The sequence below is a fragment of the Colletotrichum jinshuiense genome, chromosome 9 (genome assembly GCF_051148585.1).
Source record: "Colletotrichum jinshuiense chromosome 9, complete sequence".
Lineage (NCBI taxonomy): Eukaryota > Fungi > Ascomycota > Sordariomycetes > Glomerellales > Glomerellaceae > Colletotrichum > Colletotrichum jinshuiense.
Window position 1 is genome coordinate 1,998,112 of NC_139316.1, and position 17,937 is coordinate 2,016,048.

Sequence of the window (17,937 nt, forward strand, 5' to 3'; positions counted from 1 at the left end):
CACACTCACAATCACACTCACACTCACGCACCCAACAACCGACCGATGATCGGACCCGTGCCCAGACGGCCGTTTGTATTGGGGGTGGGAGAGGGAGAACGGATTTTGGGGGGGACGTGGCGGACGTTTCCCTCCACCCCCACACTCTCTGGTGCGGTACGTAATCTGCGCGCACTTCCAGTCCCCTTGACTGCCGCAGCCGCCGCCGCCGCCATTCAGCCCTGGGGGGGGTTTATTGATATATCATGTCGTTTGCGACAATACGGTGATGACCACCCCCCCCTTCAAATGCGGTAACCGAACAAAAACGACGGGTGGCCCGCGTACTGGGCGTGACCACGCAGGCGGTAGAGCACCCCTTTTTTTCTCTCTCCTTTAACTTATCATGTTCTACTATTCTCTTGGGCATCATCGTGAGTAGGGGGGGCATTTTGGGGGGGGGAGGATTGTTTTTCCCAGAGGGAAGGGGGCAGGGAGGGGGGGCACAATCACTTCAAAGTGGTTTGATCCGCCATATCCCGCTATTTTTCCCCCCCCAGGGAGGGGAGGGAACAACTCACTCAGCAAGGCATGATGGCATTGGCATGGGCTGGCTGGCTGGCTGGCTCACTGAGTCTCTCTCTCTCCATGTCTTTCTCATACATGCTACTACTACTGCCACTACCACATTACAACACTACACTACACTACACTTCCCTGCGCACTTTAGCCCATCTCGGCCCTATCTTTCTTTAATGACGTTCTCGGCCCTATCTCATTTTTATTTTTTATTCTTCTGCCGAGCTGCCACTTGGCACTCCCCCACCCCCGTCTTCGTTCCATGGGCTGGGGAGGCTGGTTGAAGCGGGTGGGTAAAACACACACGCACACACGCTCGCACACTGCACTCGCATTTTACATGGCACATATACACACCCCCTTCGATCCTTCTCCATGTAAGTGCGGATGGGCGGTGATGTCTACTACTTAGACACGCTATCTGCTACTTGGCTTGCCTGCCGGTATCTATCGATCCTCTTGAGTTAGTACACTCGGGCCCTCCCCCTCCACCTCTTCCCCACCAAAAAGTCGCCCGGAAAACCACCCCCCCAGAGTGCTTATCGTCGCCGCCCATCGTCACAACCCTCTACGACTCATGGAGTCTCCATGGGGTGGGCGGCCGCAGGCAAACTTGGAATAGGAAGGGGGGAAAGGGGAAGAGAAAGGAACCCATCCTGCCGTTCTGCCCATCAAACTACGCAACCGAGCCACTTTTTGTGTGTTTGCGCCCTGGATATCCGGCCGAATCGGGCAGGGAAGGGAGTCGATGCCATCCTTCTTTTTGTTTTTCCCTCCTTCCTCTTCTCGGTTTGACCAAACCTGATGGGAATGATGCTCCCCCAAGTGGATTCGTGCAAGAGTCAGTTCCCCTGGATCCCTCGCCCCTTCCAGCCCTCCCGACGCTCCCCCATCCTCCGCCTCCAAAGATGGGGCGGGGAGAAAAGGAAAAAAAAAAAAAAAAAAGGTCTGGAACGACGGCATTACGTATTTCTCGAGGGGATGATATCACAGCCTGCCCCACCACGTCCCTGGAATGAGCATTGTTGGCACCGATTTTGACACATGCCTTTCTCGTGGGGTACAGAAGTGTGTCAGGGAAGCAAAAAGACTGTAAAAAGATTAATAAAAATAAATAAAAATTCGAAAAAGGGGGGAAACCCTTTCAGTTTTTCCCCTATCAGACATCATAATAGGTCCATCATCGGTCACTCGTACACAATTCCTCTTGCATTCTGTCCAGCTACCTAGGATCGTTACTGGCATTCCAGCTCTCCAGCTCGGCCAAGAATGACATGCCACCGGGGCCCTGTGCGACGGCCGGCCCGGGAAGGGCAGTGGCAGTCACCTTCCCCAGTTTTGAACGGAGATCGGTCGATGATGAGTCAGAAAATCGCACTGTTATTTTCCCCGTGTTATGGCGGGGAATGGTGTGTGGGTTAGTTTTTCCGGGGATGGTGGCCTTTTTTTTTCGTGCCTTTACTTTTTTTGCCCACTCCCTCTCCCTTTTCGGACCTGGAGGGATGGTGGGTTCGGTAGTTGGGTGGCGAGAATGCAGTTGGGCCAGGAACGCACTCAACTGATCGAGTACTTTGGGCTGTGTCTTGGAAAAACAGCCACCAGATTTCCACTCGACCCGAACCTGCTTTCTTTCCGAGCCTTCCCATCCCTTTTGTCGGACCACGTCCCCAGCCCAACTACTACCTACGCCTCCCCAGGTTCAAGGCTGAGGCGTTGAATGCCTGCAGCCCTGGTGTTGGACTCAGAAGTGAGTCAAGGCACATGTCGCCGTCAAACCCTCTCCCTGTCGCTGCTGCTGCGGCGCCTCGCGAAGCACTTTGAGGGGGGGAGGCCTAGTGGTGAGGCCACATTTTACAAAGACTCGTCACATGCGAGAGCGCCAATGGTGGCTTACTCTTCGGGTGCTGGCATGCCAGCCCATCTTCTCATGAGGGAAGGCAGGGAAACACAGCTGACGTCGTATAACAGACCTACAAGTATGGTTTCGGACGCGGTGCGACGTGGGGCGTATGGCCACCGCAAATGTCTGTCCTTTTGAGCAGCCCCTCAAAGATTGGTACACGGAATTCAGGGCGAAACGTGGTGATGAGGGCGGCACTAGTGGGAGCACCTCCTCCGCCCGTCGCTGTCAAGGGTGAAAAACGAGAGCCCGAGTAGCCAAATGGCGTCTGATGTGTACCTCTCTGCTGCTCGCCTCAAGATGGTTGCCTCAATGTGTGAGAGTCTGCTGCGCGTGTCTCTCTCAACAGACGAACGAGGCCACGCATGCGCCGTTTGCCTGCCTAACGTACTTTGGGGGGAACTTGCTCACCGCCATAACGTCCCGACGCGACAAGTCAAATCGGGCGCGCGCTGGCGGCCTGCGGGAGGGTGTGGTGGGTGCATAGATACACACTCGTGGACGATTCGGTACGTACAACCTTGAAGGGCGGGACTGGTAATTTTTGAATTTCGATCACCGAAGCCACGGCGCAAATAGCTGGGGGTGCGGGGGACTGGTAGATTCTGGGGAGCGCGGCATGGCGTTTTTGGCACTATTGGAATGCGATCCGATTCGAAGAGGTTTGAGATGAATTGCTTTTCGAGACAGGGCACGCGGGCGAGACCGCCTCGAAGGGTCGTGCATTGTGGCTTTGTTTTCTATCATGTTGGTCAAGGCGGACAGTGCCTCCGGGGAAGGACGGAAGCGAGGGCGGGCGCGGGAGAGAGACGAGACGAGACAAGCCGGGGATGTCTGGCTGCCAAGACAGCCTGGTTGACGACGAGTCGCAACCATAGGTCTGGAGGAAAACCTGGGATGGCCGCTTTGTGGCACGGCCAGTTTGCTTTTGGGGTGCCTGGCGCTCGTATGGCGGCTTCAAAGACCGTATAGCCAGACATGGTGAGTGATTGTCGCCCTGCCTGGTTGACACAGTGCCTGTTTGCTCGATGAGCTGGTTGAAACAAGATCTCAGAGTTGAGACATGTTCGCGGGCGCTTAGACAAAAAGGCAGTGATCCTCTTCCCACTTGACCGTTCCGCCTGATGCCGACCCAGGAAACGGAGACGGTGTGATGGCGCTAAAATGCGCTCTCAGCGAAGCACATGCGCCAACCTCGCGGGCGGGATGGCCAGCTGAGTCCTCCCCTCCTCCCCCCTCTGAGCTTGGCAAAATCCCCGGCCTTGGATGAGGGTGTCGCAATGTGTCGCGATTGGAGGGAGAAGAAAGGCCAGACAGACGCATTCGGCGACGACAGTGTGGGGGCACTGAATGCCAGTTCCTGATGGTGACGGTCTGGATCGACGCGGCGCGTAAGCAAATAAGATAGATAGGGGATGGGACGTCTATCCAATCGTGCTTGACGCATGATTATGCTCGTTGGATGAGTAACTATCATGTCTCCCCTCTGACTTGCTTCAAGTTGAGGAGCATTGGTGATGCGCAGTCCAACGCTTCAAGGTGTGACGCCATACCCATCCCCTCAGGTATCAGGGGTTGCTGAAATGCCATTGCCGAGCATGCCCGTCGCTGACAGGCGGTATGCCCTTGTCGAAAACTCGAAAGAGTACGTGGGTGTCTCCGAACGCCTTTATTACTCGGCATAAGCCATTTCCCCTGCACACCCTCTCTTCAGGCAACTCGGGCAAGCTGGGGCGCCGACGTTGGCGAGCCCCCACGAGCTGCCCCACGAATCTGTGCCCCGGTATCTTAGGTGCGTTTTTGACGTCGTTTTATGGGGTTGTGGGGGAAAGGCGTGCTTTCATGCAACCTTGTTGGGACAGTTGGTGTCTTGCGCCAGAGGGAGCGATAGGATCGGCAATCAACAGCTGCATTCATCCCTCCGGTGACGCAGTTCTCCCAATTCATCTGGTTAAGAGATATGTTGACGTCGGACACCGAACAAGAGGGAAGCCGGGGTAAGAAACCCCGTCTGTTGTCTCCCAGTCTCTCCAACAGGCTGAGCACTTGTTTTGTACCGTGGTTGTAGGCAAAGTGACAGGCAGGCCGACACGGGGTATGCAGGCCGACATACCCCGTGTCAGCAAGGCAGGGTCGCGGTGTGACGATGGCTGGCTGAGGGTAAAATTAGACCATCCCTGGACTGAGGCGTAGCTGAGTCCTACCCGTCCCTTCCGATCAATTTCCGTGCCGTGTAACCCGCGGGATTGGAAACCAACCAGTTGCCTGCTTCGTAACAATGCAATAGCCGCATCGGGGTCCGGGAATCTAAGTAGGGTTTCTCCCGCCATTCAAGCCGTGCAATTTTATTTTCTTCTTTGCCTCGGGTCCGTTTCCCTCCCCGAATAGGCGTCGTTCGAATGATTAACGCGACCTTTCCCCCTGCTGTTGGCGCAGTGATGGGTTTATCCTGCGCAAACCTTCTTGCATCTCAGCGCTACTCTGCCTCCAGGGAAGCTAAATACGGGACAATGTTCCGGGTGAATTCATGGTGCGACGGATCGGCAGATGCGGCGGGTGGTTCTTATGGCAGTGTCCATAAAGCCCACAGGCTCTTATTCGAGGCCGTTTGACTTCTTGCCACGTAGAGCAGGCTGCGGGTGTCTACATCATCGCATGTAATGATCTCAAATGCATGGCTGCTGCATATCGCAGATCGCCATGCCCATCAACGCTCCCTACTACGGGTGAATTGCAAGTTTGCCCAGAGTGCGGGGGAGAGCACACCTTATCGCGCGTTTGATGTTGATTGCCCGATACATGTGTGAGTCCGGGGAAACAGGCATCGCACAGCTTCCCTGGCGCTGTGTACGAATATTCGGTGAAGTCTACCTGATTCGCAAACCGCAATTGCCGATCAGAACGTGTGCAAGTATTTTGCCGTCTGCCAAGGCGGTTGCAGATAACGGACGCGTCAGTAGCAGCTGAGTGATAGCCATGAAAGGAGTTGGCCTTGGAGCAGATATGTAACGGAGTATTGGTCCTCCGCGGCGGGCACCGGCTTCCGAGAACACATCCGTCCATGACGGGAGCACCCAAGTCTGGCAAACGTCCAACTATAGACGGAAAACAGGCAGGCAGGCACCCTGTACTGTACCCGTAGACACCCGAGCGATGCACGGTTTGCAATGCTCGACTGGCCAGAAGCTGTGGCTGAACCTAAGAGACGTATTTGGTCAACCCGTTGCCATCGTCATCTCACCCAAGCCTGCAAGATAAGACGTTCCCATGTGAAAAGGGGAGTGGATTGTTCTAGGCCCAAGTAGCTCCGCCATCTACCCGGTTGCGTGAGCCGGGCTCTGGCCACAGACTACGACAGGCACCATGTGAAGAGGCGTTGGTGGTTGGCAACCCTCTGCCAGGCAGCACGTAGTAAGCCAGACGTGGGTGGCGGGTAAAGGTGCAGCAACCGGAGAACCGGGACGAAGCTGGGCTCAGCACCGGCTGAACAGGAACCCAGGGGCTGCGCGGCGTTACGGCTTAACCTGAACCAGAGCAACAAAGCGGGATGCCGATAGGGTGCTTTTTCGTGGAGAGTGCGGCCAGGAATGGAATGACGAGGCAAGGTGGACGAGCCGGAAAGGCATCCGAATTGTCGTTTTGGGTATTCCAGATTGGACCCCTTGCAGGCCGTCAAGGCTGCCGAGCTGCACAGGCAGTTTGCGTTTCATTCCATTCAGGGGGACGGGGGAGTTTGTTTCCCGTGCGTGCATGATTGATGCCGGCCATTGTACGAGAGGTTTTTTGAGACGCAGAGTGGAATCTCAACCCGGGGCCAGAACGACAATGCCACGCACGCAACGCAACACGCTGGAACCGCAATAGCTATGCCAATCTCTTGGCCGGTCCTGCTCATTCTCAGCCGGGCCTGATTGCAGTCGTCGTCGGTGATGTTCTAGCCTCAGAGACAGATGAGAAGCACCTGCCCCATCTTCCCGTAGCGGGATGTCAGTACTGTCTCAAGACGGACGGAGGGCAATTTCCGTCAATCAGCAACGGCGAAAAGCGCCAGGTCCAGTGGTATCATCTCTTTACGGTTCAGAGCCCTCTCTGGGGGAGGAGACTGGGGAAGCAAGGAAGGGAGCAAGGGGAAAGGGGGGAAGGGGGGGGGGGCGTGGAGGCGGGAGCGAAGAGCGAGGTGCAGCTGTTGGGACAGCAGGATCTGGGAGGCTCTGACCTTATCTGTGGGGAAACATCGAAAGATGTGTCCCAAGCGGGCCAGAACGGGGGTCCTGGCCTGAGGTGACAGTGATTTTCCACATCCCGTCCTTTCCTTTTCCCACCCTGGGCAAGCTTAGTGTAGAGGTGCATTTGAACCGAACCCCGGCTCCGGCACCCTTTGGCCTCGGATTGTCACCTCACCTTCTCTCCTTATCCTCGCTCCCGTCCAGGTTCACACCCCCCTCTAAACCCCTCCAAGCCCCGAGCTACCCCAGCTGTCCCGGAATCCTATCAGCCTATCAGCCACTCCCAGGCTATGGCAAGGGTATCCAGGATGGCGAAATGGTAGGGGACAAGTGAATGGGAATACCCGCCGATACAGTGACACTCCCCCCCGGGCTCTCGGTGCTTCCTCTTGCCTAATTCGAACTAGATTCTCACAGTCTACTCGGCCGTTCTTGTCATTCAATTTGACTAGAGAAAGGACCGACCCATTGCGCAATATTGCCTGCAAAAGACCCTGCGAATCTCGTCCGCTATCACCGTGTGGCGTGTTGCTCACCTGGGCTCACTCTCCGCGATGCATCATCTCCTTCCCCAGATGGAGAGGACCGTCAGCAATCCACCTTGCCTGGGCTCACCTCGAGGTACAATGCCTCGGCGACTCCCCTGCTCAGCGTCTTCCTTTGCCTTTGCCGCCTCAATCAGAAGCCCTCCTGCTCCTCCACGCCGCCTCGGTGTCGCTGTAGTACCCGCTCCTGTCTAGGACCTGCATCGATACGATGCGAGCCATGATTGTGTGGGCGGCCATATTGTCCTCGATTGCCCTCGATCCGACTACCCATCGAGAGCACATCTTCACCCACTTTGGTCTGCGTCCTTTCTGTCCTAGACGAGACCACCCTGGTCCGACACTTTCGCTATCGTGACCTACGGCAACTCGGCTCGGTAACAGGCGTCACCACTGCTATGCAAATCGCACGGGCTAAGCGGCTGTATAGTCCTTGCGACAACTTACAACACACCCCAGCTTACAAATGCAAGCTGTGTATGTATGCAATTGATTGATACCCGCAATAACCAAGTTGCAGCTGCCCGAAAGCACCGTCGTTCCGTTTGAGATTTCATGTTTTCCTGAATAGATCGGCTGCATTGCTGGTATGGTTTCCCCAGAAAGCCAAGCGGCTCCATGTGCCTCACTGTAAGGATACAGCACCACACCCTCAACCGAGTTCGTCCCATCTACTGTTCCCCAGCTTTCCCCGCCTACCTATTGCCGTTGCGACCTCCTCACCGGCCCCTCCATTCCATGCCGCAACACCACCACAACGCCCAATGGCAAGTCGGTCAAGGAGCCTCATCCGCTCTTGCTCCTCGGTGTATTCTGCTCCCCGCGATCTTGGATCTTCCGTTGACTCTCCGCAACCCGTTCCCCCTTCGTGCGGGGATAGTTCGTGCATCCCAATATGCGTGGCGGTTTCGTGGAGTTTCGGCCCGGATGGCGCGTTGATCTATACACCGGCTAGCATTCCGGCGAACGACGCCCGCCACACCTGGTACGCCATCCTCGTCACCGAGTTGGCGCATTCGATGCAGAAGTTTTATCCGGTTCCCAGGCGAGCATGGCATTGGATTGTTGCATCCGGTTCCAATAGCCTAGGCCCATCCTCTGTGTGAGTTGGATCGCGCTTTAGGGAGTCCGTATGCTCGGAGTTCATCCGAAATGAGTGACCAGGAAGAGCAGCATGGTTGCATGTGCGCAGCTAGAACCCCTCGCGTTCGCCCATCAAGGTTCCGGGTAGACGCTTCTGTCTCTTTTGAACGCTTTCCTGTGTCGAGACGAAGGACAACAGATGATGTCCTTTTTGTTTAGACTGTGGTGTAGGCAACTTTAACGGTGTGTTCATCTCTCTCCGGACCAGGCAATGCCTTAAGGTAGCTGGGCAAATATGTTATCGACCTCTGTAGTCTGGGGCCCCGTCTAGTGTTCGTTATTACTTGTATGACCAGGAATGTGGCATGTCCACCGCAACGGCATCTTGCCAGTTGTTGCGTAAAATAACCCTTCTTGTTGGGTCATGGTTGCGCATGGAATGATATATGATGACCATGGCATACGACATAATATTTGTAAATGATTGTCAAATATCTACTTTCGCCCACGACCAGGAGTGTAATGAAGGCTCGGGACTTGACTGTTCACGCAACTGGGACTTGCTTTCTTCTGTTGAGAACATGCGCAGGCTACAACATCTCCGCTGGGCCAGGATGCCGTCCAACTTTGGGGAGGTTCCCGAGGCATTAGCTTGCCAGGCCAGACACCTTTTTGCCTCCGACCTCTCCTGTGGCTCGGCCGAGCTGTACCTCGGCCTAGAAACCACCTCTCGGGTTTTCAGGCGGAGTTCTCAAGATGACAAATGCGGGAAACTGTTCCCTCAGCAAGGCATGGGACGAACCTCGATCTTGTCTATGCCTAGTTCGCGGGGCCCGTAGGCCCCGCGCATCCCATGGTGCTACGATTAGTTTTGGTCCCGCGCCCTATGTAACGGTTCAAGGCTCGTTGCAAGTGGTTGGAAATATAGGCGGGTGATGATCTTGTCACTCGGTACATTGACTAGAGCCTTAACAGACTGTCTTATGCGTTTCCCATTCTATACGCTCTACAGAGAGTGCTTCACCCGAATAGCCTCGCATACGTAGCAGTGGAAAGGCCGCAAGGCTGAGTATATCATTGACTAATGCTTAACATCGGCGTGTAGAGAGGGAGCAGCAGGAGCAGCTTTGTTGAACACGGCGTTGATACTACGCAGGGGAGGGGGTTTCTGCGTAGGCACGCCACTGAGTAGCATCACGAGCTCGCGGCTCGACCTAAAGGCTGAGGTCAACTACGAACCCCCAAGTCCTAGACGAAATTGTCCTGACTTCAATATTCCGTCGAGTATTTCCACATCCTACTGCTCTTCCAATAGTTGGTGTCTCTGGTGATATTGAAGGAGACACTTGATCACGGCTACCGCTGAGCGCCAAGGAGCTTGGGCTCACAGGTCGTCCCGGGCCGACTCTCTTGTGGATACAGGATGAATCGTGATCATGGGCATATCTTGCCAAAGTGTCCAGCAGACTAATCTTTCCTTGCCTGTTCGCCTCCGTGTTTTCTTTACGCCAACGCCGCCTCGCCCACTCCAACAGCCAAAGGTCTCCCGACTTAGAGGGGCAGACTTGTTACTGTGTGCATAAAATGAGATTCTTCGTCTCCTGTATCAGACTTACACGAGAAGAAAATCCCCGACGGGATCGAGGTATGGCGATCGCCCTACGGTATGAGGGAAGAATCGAGCCGAACCCCGAGTATCATCATCCTCTGTCACTCGGGGCTGGAAGCCCCGCCCGCAGCTTGTACAATCCTTCAAATAAGAGGACTGGGATAGCTTCTTATAAGAGGCCCGTGAGATGAGGTCGGAAATCGCAAGGAACGACAGAGGGAGTCATATAAATATATGGATGCCAACGTAGTATGTCATTAACTTCAAGTCGATGTAGTTATTGAAGGAGTGAAGCTTCCAGAGATTTTCATAGCCACTGGGGCTTCATGTTTCTTTGCGACCTCTCCCTGAACCCACCTAATGCGCAAACAGTTGCTACACCATTGCTTGAGGGTGTGGCTCGGGGCATGGTATAAGAAAAGCAAAAACCAAACTGCAGGCATCAGAGAGGCAGGTACAGGCCGTAATGAAGAGCACTAAATCAAACCGAAGGATCTCGGTGGTCTCAACTAAGAGTATGTGAGCGATTGTTATAGTGAAGAATATACCATGGGCGACAGTGCATGTCTGTATGAATACCTACGGGTGCACTGAACGCAACCCAGAAAAGTTGCAAGTTCCAGCGTAGGGTATCTTTGTGAAAATAGCACCACGAGTCTGCCAACCCAAACCACTCAGTACAAGCTGTTTTGTTCAATCTTCCTGCTTCCGTATTATCACTTTCGTTCTCACTATCAAGCCCAACGCCCATGAATAAATATACTGGATCGGGAGCATCAAATGCAAAATGCACTTGGGTGTTATTATCTACTCTATGATGAGCAAACGATATATGATAGTGCTTTCATCCAATGTAAGTGAGTCTCGTGGGTGCAGTCGTGGCAGAGATTATATAGGCACAAATGATACCAACCTCGACGACTATTATGCGAGCACGCCAACTAGTATGTGCTGATCACTCCTCATAAACAGTAGCGTTATTGCTTTTTTGAATTTTTGGAATATCAGCCTTGGAAGCAGCAGCCTATTCAGACTCCTTGACGTAGCTGCCGGCCAGAGTAGTCTTTGATGGTGTTGTCTGTTTACCTTCTACCGAAGTTGAGACTGTTAATGGCGGTTCATTTGGGGGTTTCACTACATGAATTTTGCTTTGGCCGTGTGTTTGTCACTTTTTGACCCTTGAAGGAAACCTGAAAGAGGGTTGGAACGACTTGACACGATTACAGGAGTCCTTTTTGCTTTCGATGTTTCCCTTGTACCTTGTCGCTGTTCTACTTTCTGTCTCTGACGTGAATTCACAAGAGGTAAATGGTCAAGTCCAGGATGGCAGGAGGCAGATACGTGCTCGGCTTCTTGGACGTTTCGATGCTACACGGTTTACGTGGGGTTCCTTCTTCGCTAAGCCATTCTACAAGCCACCAGGAGAATGTGCAGTTGGGACCAGCGTCACAAAACTATGCAGCGTCATCTACAAGAGGATGAGTGAGTTTGAGACATTGGGATTGCCACCTTGTTTGAAGTAAACACAGAATCTTCTGCCAGAAGAGGAGCGTGGTGGGGCTAAGTTCTGCTGTGTTTTACGCCGATCAAGCCCATTTAAACAGTCTCATATCGAAATGAGTGATAAAAAGGGCGTAGCATAGGTAAAAAAGGTAAGTGAGCCAACGAAGTATTATCACCGAGTGCCAACAATAGTTCATGTGCTGAATGTGGGCTTTCCCTTGTCGTGGGTGCCACTATCTTACAATACTGGCCAGCTGCATCTCGCCGCCCTCGTCCATGTTCCTATCCGAGTATATCACAATATTATACAATCATCCCCAGTTGATTCCGAGGAACCTGACACCTTTCTTCCCCGAGCCTGACGATGTGTCCGCGTTCTCCAGGTAGAATCTTTGCTGACCTCTGATGTCGACATAGAGGTATTTGTACTCGAACTCACCCGAGCTCGGCGTCTTGATCATATGTAGGTAGACTACTCCCTTGTTGAGGGGTCCTTCGACCTAAAAAATAACGTCAGGCAAGGCCAAGCCAACAGCGGGAAGGTTCCATACGTGGAAGTGCATCAGCAGGTGATCGTGACCTCTTGAATCGGTGTTGACCGTTGAGCTACTCGAGTTAGACTTGTATGGCCCTTTCTCAATCGATAGAGGACATACGCAATAGGGCGGGCACGCCGCCACTTGTTCTGCGTCTCCTCGCCATGCGCCACGATTTTCTTCGGGTCTCCTAGCAATTCGATACACTTCGGATCACTCTTGATTCTGTCGACGACTCGGTTGAAATGGGCCACTTTGCTGTCTGGGGAGAATACATCCGACCACAGGACGTATACCACTCCGCTCTATAACACAACGCCAAGGGTCAGCCAACAGTGGTCGCGCGGGGCGAGGTCGTATGACTTGCCGTCAGGGCCAAACCGGCCAGAATCAAGCCGAAGTTGAAGCTCTGCTGCGTGGCCCTGGCCGCCTTCTCTCCCGCCGAAAGTTGCGACCAGGGTACCGATCCATTGTCGTTGAAAGGTGTGACCGTCTTTCGCTTCGGCCCAGTCGTAGAGGTCGTCGTTCCTAAGCCATGCTGCGTTGCATAGCTTCGCTGGAGTAACACGGGGTGCAGTCGGGGCGCAAGGCCCAATCTGGTAGGTGCGCGGATCGCGATCGCACTGGTAGTCAATTTCATCATGGCGGTTCGGCGTCTGCCATCGTTCGACCGCAAAAGTCAGGGAAGGTGGTCGTCGAAGAGCTCGGCAGTCGAAAGCTGGAGCTCCCGTGTAGCTGGGGCGGGCGAGCTCTGCAAAAGCCTCTAGACCGCCCTTGGCAGAATTCCACAGCCAGTCCACTGTGGGGAAAATTCAACTAGCCATTTCCGGACTAGCGCTTTGGCTTCATGCCACTTCACCGAAGGGCGGCGACTGCCTCCTGAACTTTTGGACACGAAATTCAGTTAACTCCGCTCCCTGCTTTGCTCGCGCATCTCCATATACCCGCATCTGTCCGTCTTCGCTTCCCTAGAGCCACCTCACCACAACGGCCACGCATCACTCTGGAAACACAAACAAGACTGAGTTGTTGCACGCACCGTCACCATGGCTGCACTCGCTTCTAAGCAGCAGTCGCTGAAGATCTTTGAGAAATTGAAGACTAAGCCGGCGAACAAGGTATGCCCAACCCTGCGCCTTTTCACACTCTCAGCCACAGTTCCATGCTGATTATCTTGCGCGCGGTAGATCTGCTTCGATTGCGGCGCCAAATACCCGACTTGGACTTCTGTTCCCTTTGGCATCTATCTGTGCCTTGACTGCTCGTCCAACCACCGAAACCTCGGCGTCCACATCTCATTCGTCCGATCCACCAACCTCGACCGTATGTGCCCGATTTCGATGCTCCGTTTCCCTTGACTAACCAGCGATAGAATGGCAATGGGATCAGTTGCGCTTGATGAAGGTTGGCGGCAACGAGTCGGCCACCAAGTTCTTCCAGCAGAACGGAGGCACCGCTGCTCTGAACAGCAAGGACCCCAAGACCAAGTATCAGTCCAATGCTGCTACCAAGTACAAGGATGAGCTGAAGCGCCGGGCGGCAAGAGACGCTCAAGAGTGTGTAACAGTTCCCGTGTTGCGCGCATTGCAGGCCAGCTGATGTCATTCCAGATCCCCCAACGAGGTCCTTATCAACGATGCCACCGACACCGACTCCGCTACACCTGCCGGCGAGCCCGACGATGACTTCTTTTCGTCCTGGGACAAGCCCTCCATCAAGAAGCCCACGCCCCCCATCTCCCGAACCGCGACCCCTCCGACTATTGGCCGGACCCCTTCTCCTTTCCTCAACGCCAACAACGGTGCCGGCAAGGACATTGCCCGATCCTCGTCGCCCCTGGCCAAGACCGAGGCCGATAACAAGCCCGCCGCCAGCCGCATAACCACCTCTGCCGCCTTGCGCAAGACAACTGCCACTGGCGGACCCCGCAAGGCCAACATTCTGGGAGCGAAGAAGGCGCCCAAGCTTGGTGTCAAGAAGGTGACGAGCGACATTATCGACTTCGACGAGGCCGAGAAGAAGGCAAAGGAGGAGGCCGAGCGCATCGAGAAGCTAGGCTACGACCCCGAGGCCGAGGAGGAGAAGAAGGCCGCCGCCAAGGCGGACAGCGTCGCGGCCCCTACCCCTGCCAACCCCAAGGGTGACTACGGATCATCCAGCCATACCCGCCAGAAGTCCAACGCGGAGGTGGAGCGGTTGGGCATGGGTGTTACCAGACTGGGATTCGGTCAAGTTGGTGGGCCCAAGGGCGCGGCGGCACCCAAGAAGGCTGCCGTTGGCGGCTTCGGCTCCGTTGGCCCCATCAAGGCTGCCGCTGAAGGTAAGGAAGAGGCACGGTCTCATCAGAGCTTGGTAACACGGCTAACACAAATACAGATGAAAGCCAGAACTACGCACGCAGCAAGTTCGGCAGCCAGAAGGGCATCTCCTCGGACGAGTTCTTCGGCAAGGGCTCTTTCGACCCCAACGCCCAGGCCGAGGCGAAGACCCGGCTGCAAGGGTTCGAGGGTGCCACCTCGATCTCGTCCAACGCCTACTTCGGTCGTCCCGAGGATGAGCCGGCTGAAGAGTACGGCGATCTTGAGGGCGCCGCCAAGGACTTTATCCGCAAATTCGGCATCACGGCCGGCGACGACCTCGAGAACCTCACTCAGCTGGCAGGCGAGGCCAGCCAAAAGCTGCAGGGTGCCATTCGCGCTTATCTCGGAAGCTGAGCGGGGCAATAGATGGAAACGCGTTTGGAAAGGACCGCAAAAAGGATTATTTCTTTTACTTTGCCATTGAGACTACAAGAAAATTGGCCGTACCCCCGGTTCCCTTCATCGTGGAGGGGAGTAACCCCCGGGGGTCACTGTATGGCCCGGAGCAGGGACGGTACGTCGGAAAACGTCAGGCGGGCGCGGAAAATAGATACCTTGTGTGCTTTTGCCACGGACCATCCACCGAGCCTGGGGTTTGGAAGGGAGAGAAACAGACGCATGCTGGGGGTGATTTCTTCTCAATGCATCCCAGCATATGAGGCGCACAGACAGAGCCGGGGGGGTGGGATTGTGGCGGTGAAACTGCTGTTGATTTAGGTAATACATAAGTATGAATGAATAGAATTGGGCTTCATCTTAGTCCATGGTTGTTGCGTCGGACTCGGACTCGAGTGAGAGAATGTGGCCGTCTGTCAGTCGGGGCCGAAGCCGGCGGGAGCAGAGCTGGGCGGGACCTGCCTGTCTGGCTGGCATGTGAAAGCAGCGCACTGATGTGTATGAAAATCCTGGATACAGCCCGCACGGCCCCTGTGGCTTTCCTTTGTGTCGCCGGTCACGAGGGTGTTCGAACCTGTGGGGGGAGGGGAGCAAACCGCCGTCTGTGACCGAGAGAGAGAGAGAGAAATAGCCGATACCCAGACAGGTTTGTTGGTGGCCAAAATGTACAATGTATTATGGTTTTAGTGAGAAAACATCTGGTATACCTAGTTGCGATCCTCGGTGAGCGCGGGCTGCTATTTTCTCACCCGCTTGCTTGCTCGCTTGACCATCAATCATCCAACTCAACCTTTCTCCTTTGTTCCTTTTTTCTTAATTTTGTGGTTCATGGGGCCACATGAGGAAACTCAGTTCGGATACAGGCCTGTTTGCAAATCCATTCCGGCGAGGTTGAAAAAATATAAAACTTTATATGTTGGGTCATTCATGATGTGCTAGCTAGCATCCGTCCATCCTATCTCATTCCTTTGTATAAACAACCGCCACAAAAAACTCCAGGCTCTGGGAGGGACGCCAGGCCCAGTCTTCCGCTGGCGCCGCCCAATAATGCGACCAACAATTAAGACATTCGGGGAAAACAAACAGTCGTACTTTTTTTCATACAGATTTACAGCTTGGCAATCATCTTGTTTCCCTTCTGGATCCATGCAACGGCGTCGTTGACAAACTCGTCCATGACGACCTTGGCAGGCTTCTTCTCGTTGCAAACGGCGGCGGCCTTGCCCATGAGGAAAGGGCGGAATTGGTCGAGGGCGTCGTCAATGTCGACCTCGGAGGCGTTGTTGTCGCCACCGTTGCTGGCGCTTGCCTCGTCGCTAGAGTTCATGAGCTTCTCGAGATCGGCCTCGTAGGGGATGACGCCCTTGGCGGTGAGCTCCTTGATCTCCTGCTGACGCTCCGTCTCCCAGTTCTCAATGTAGGGGTTCTTGCGGACGCGCAGAGGGCGACCAGTGAAAATGAGCGTCTTGATGTTGTCGTCGTGACCGGCACTGCGGACGGCCTCCTTGTGCGCCTCGGGGGCGCCAGCCTCGTCCGTGAGGATGAAACGGGTTCCGACCCAGACGGCACCGGCGCCCATCATCAGGGCGGCGGCCAGCAACTGGCCGTTGTGGATACCGCCAGCTGCGATGACCTGGACGGGGCCGTTGAGCAGCTTGCTCTTGGTGTTCTTGCAGAGGTCGACGACGGCGGGGATGAGGACGGTGGTGGGGACATCACCGGTGTGGCCACCACCCTCGCCACCCTGGGCGCAGATGATGTCGACACCAAGGTCGAGGCACTTTTGCACGTGCTTGGGGTGGCCGATCATGTTCATGTAGACGATGCCGGCAGCGTGGAGCTTGTCGACGACAATCTTGGGGGGGACACCGACGGCGGAGACGAACAGCTTGGCGCCGGACTCAATGATGATGTCGACCAGCTCGTTCAGCTTGCCCTTGGTGTAATCGTAGCTGAGGAATAGGTGGTCAGCCTCCAGGTCATTCAGACATGTGACACATGCGCCCGTTCGTCCAGTATGGAGGGTGGTAAGCTTACTTGGTTTTCCGGGCGCTGCCGCCGACCTGGGGGAGAAGCAGGTCAACGCCAAAGGGCGCGTTCTTGTCGTTGAGGTACTCCTTGAGCTCGGCGATCTGCTCCTTCAGCATGTCCGGGGTGTAGCCGACGCCACCGATGACACCGAGACCGCCGGCGTTGGTGACAGCAGCGGCGAGCTTGGGACCAGCGGCAACGTTCATGCCGGCAAGCAGAATCGGGTGCTTGATCTTGAAAAGATCGGTGATGGGAGTGCGAATCTGCTCTACGGTTGCGGCAGAACGGGTCAGTAGCGGCTCTCTGGAATTTCTCTCGCATGTGACAGCGGGACCTGGGGGAGATCGTTCGACTTACGAGGGGACGCCATTGTGTCTGATTTACTGGATATGATGACGCTTGAAGGCCTGGGTATATTGTGGAATGACGAACGGTACAGACAAGGAAACCGGTATGGAGGAAAGATGGTTGTAGATGGGGAAGAAATGCGACAGATGTATGGAAGAAGAGGAGCTGGCAATCAGCGGTTTAAAGGGCCCGACGGGAGGTAGGATTCGGCATCAAGTGGTTTCTTGTTTCTGGGGAAGAAGGGGCGGAGTGCGTTGCCATGCGCCCATGCTGGGCCGAGGTTCGCCTGTGACCTTGGCAGCTAGGTCCTTTCGGGAAAGGTGGGGAAATGTAGCGGGGTGGATCTGGGGAAAGGAAGCCGAGGGACAGTTGTACGAGGGGGCATTTCACAGGGGCCGCTGCAGAAAGCATAATTCATTATCTGTATGCATTGTCCCATTGTTTGGTGGTAGTTCATCACCTACCCGTTGGCGACCTCGGTCGGATGCGACGACTGCAACAAGAAGACGAAGAAGAAGCCATTCGTCGAGGATTTACGAATATCTGGCCTGCATTCCCTCCCGCCAAGATGACCCTTTCAGCTCGCACCAAAACACGCGGGGGACAGTCGTGCTGACAGCGGCGGGGCCCATGCGCCGAGTCAACCACCCGCTGTATCCGTTCCAGAACGTTTGGAAAAATGAACTCGTAAACTCTGTTTGAATCATGATAGGATCTAAGTTCAAGCCCGTGGTTGTAGGCACAAAGACGAGCGAATAGGCAAGTGGGCTTCGGCGCATTCCAGCCTCCCATCTTATCTTCAAAGCCGGACGAGGAGAACCCCTGACGCCTCCCACGCCTTA

The 17,937-nt window shown here is 54.9% G+C and overlaps 3 protein-coding genes across 3 annotated transcripts; 1 reads left to right on the forward strand and 2 right to left on the reverse strand.

The window, feature by feature from the left end:
• Positions 1 to 11,735: 11,735 nt before the first annotated feature.
• On the reverse strand, positions 11,736 to 12,603 carry EsH8_IX_000556 (protein tim21; the record flags this gene model as incomplete). Its single annotated transcript, XM_083266892.1, has 4 exons — positions 11,736 to 11,924; positions 11,976 to 12,030; positions 12,081 to 12,265; positions 12,328 to 12,603. 4 exons carry the CDS (start codon positions 12,601 to 12,603, stop codon positions 11,736 to 11,738), a joined length of 705 nt encoding a protein of 234 aa, XP_083130457.1.
• Positions 12,604 to 13,006: 403 nt separating this feature from the next.
• EsH8_IX_000557 (ADP-ribosylation factor GTPase-activating protein) lies at positions 13,007 to 14,674 on the forward strand (the record flags this gene model as incomplete). The annotated part of the gene is made up of 5 exons (XM_083266893.1): positions 13,007 to 13,078; positions 13,148 to 13,283; positions 13,333 to 13,516; positions 13,571 to 14,280; positions 14,337 to 14,674. The coding sequence occupies 5 exons, from the start codon at positions 13,007 to 13,009 to the stop codon at positions 14,672 to 14,674; spliced, it is 1,440 nt and encodes a 479-aa protein (XP_083130458.1).
• Positions 14,675 to 15,824: 1,150 nt separating this feature from the next.
• On the reverse strand, positions 15,825 to 17,117 carry EsH8_IX_000558 (2-nitropropane dioxygenase; the record flags this gene model as incomplete). Its single annotated transcript, XM_083266894.1, has 3 exons — positions 15,825 to 16,668; positions 16,754 to 17,015; positions 17,105 to 17,117. 3 exons carry the CDS (start codon positions 17,115 to 17,117, stop codon positions 15,825 to 15,827), a joined length of 1,119 nt encoding a protein of 372 aa, XP_083130459.1.
• Positions 17,118 to 17,937: the final 820 nt, after the last annotated feature.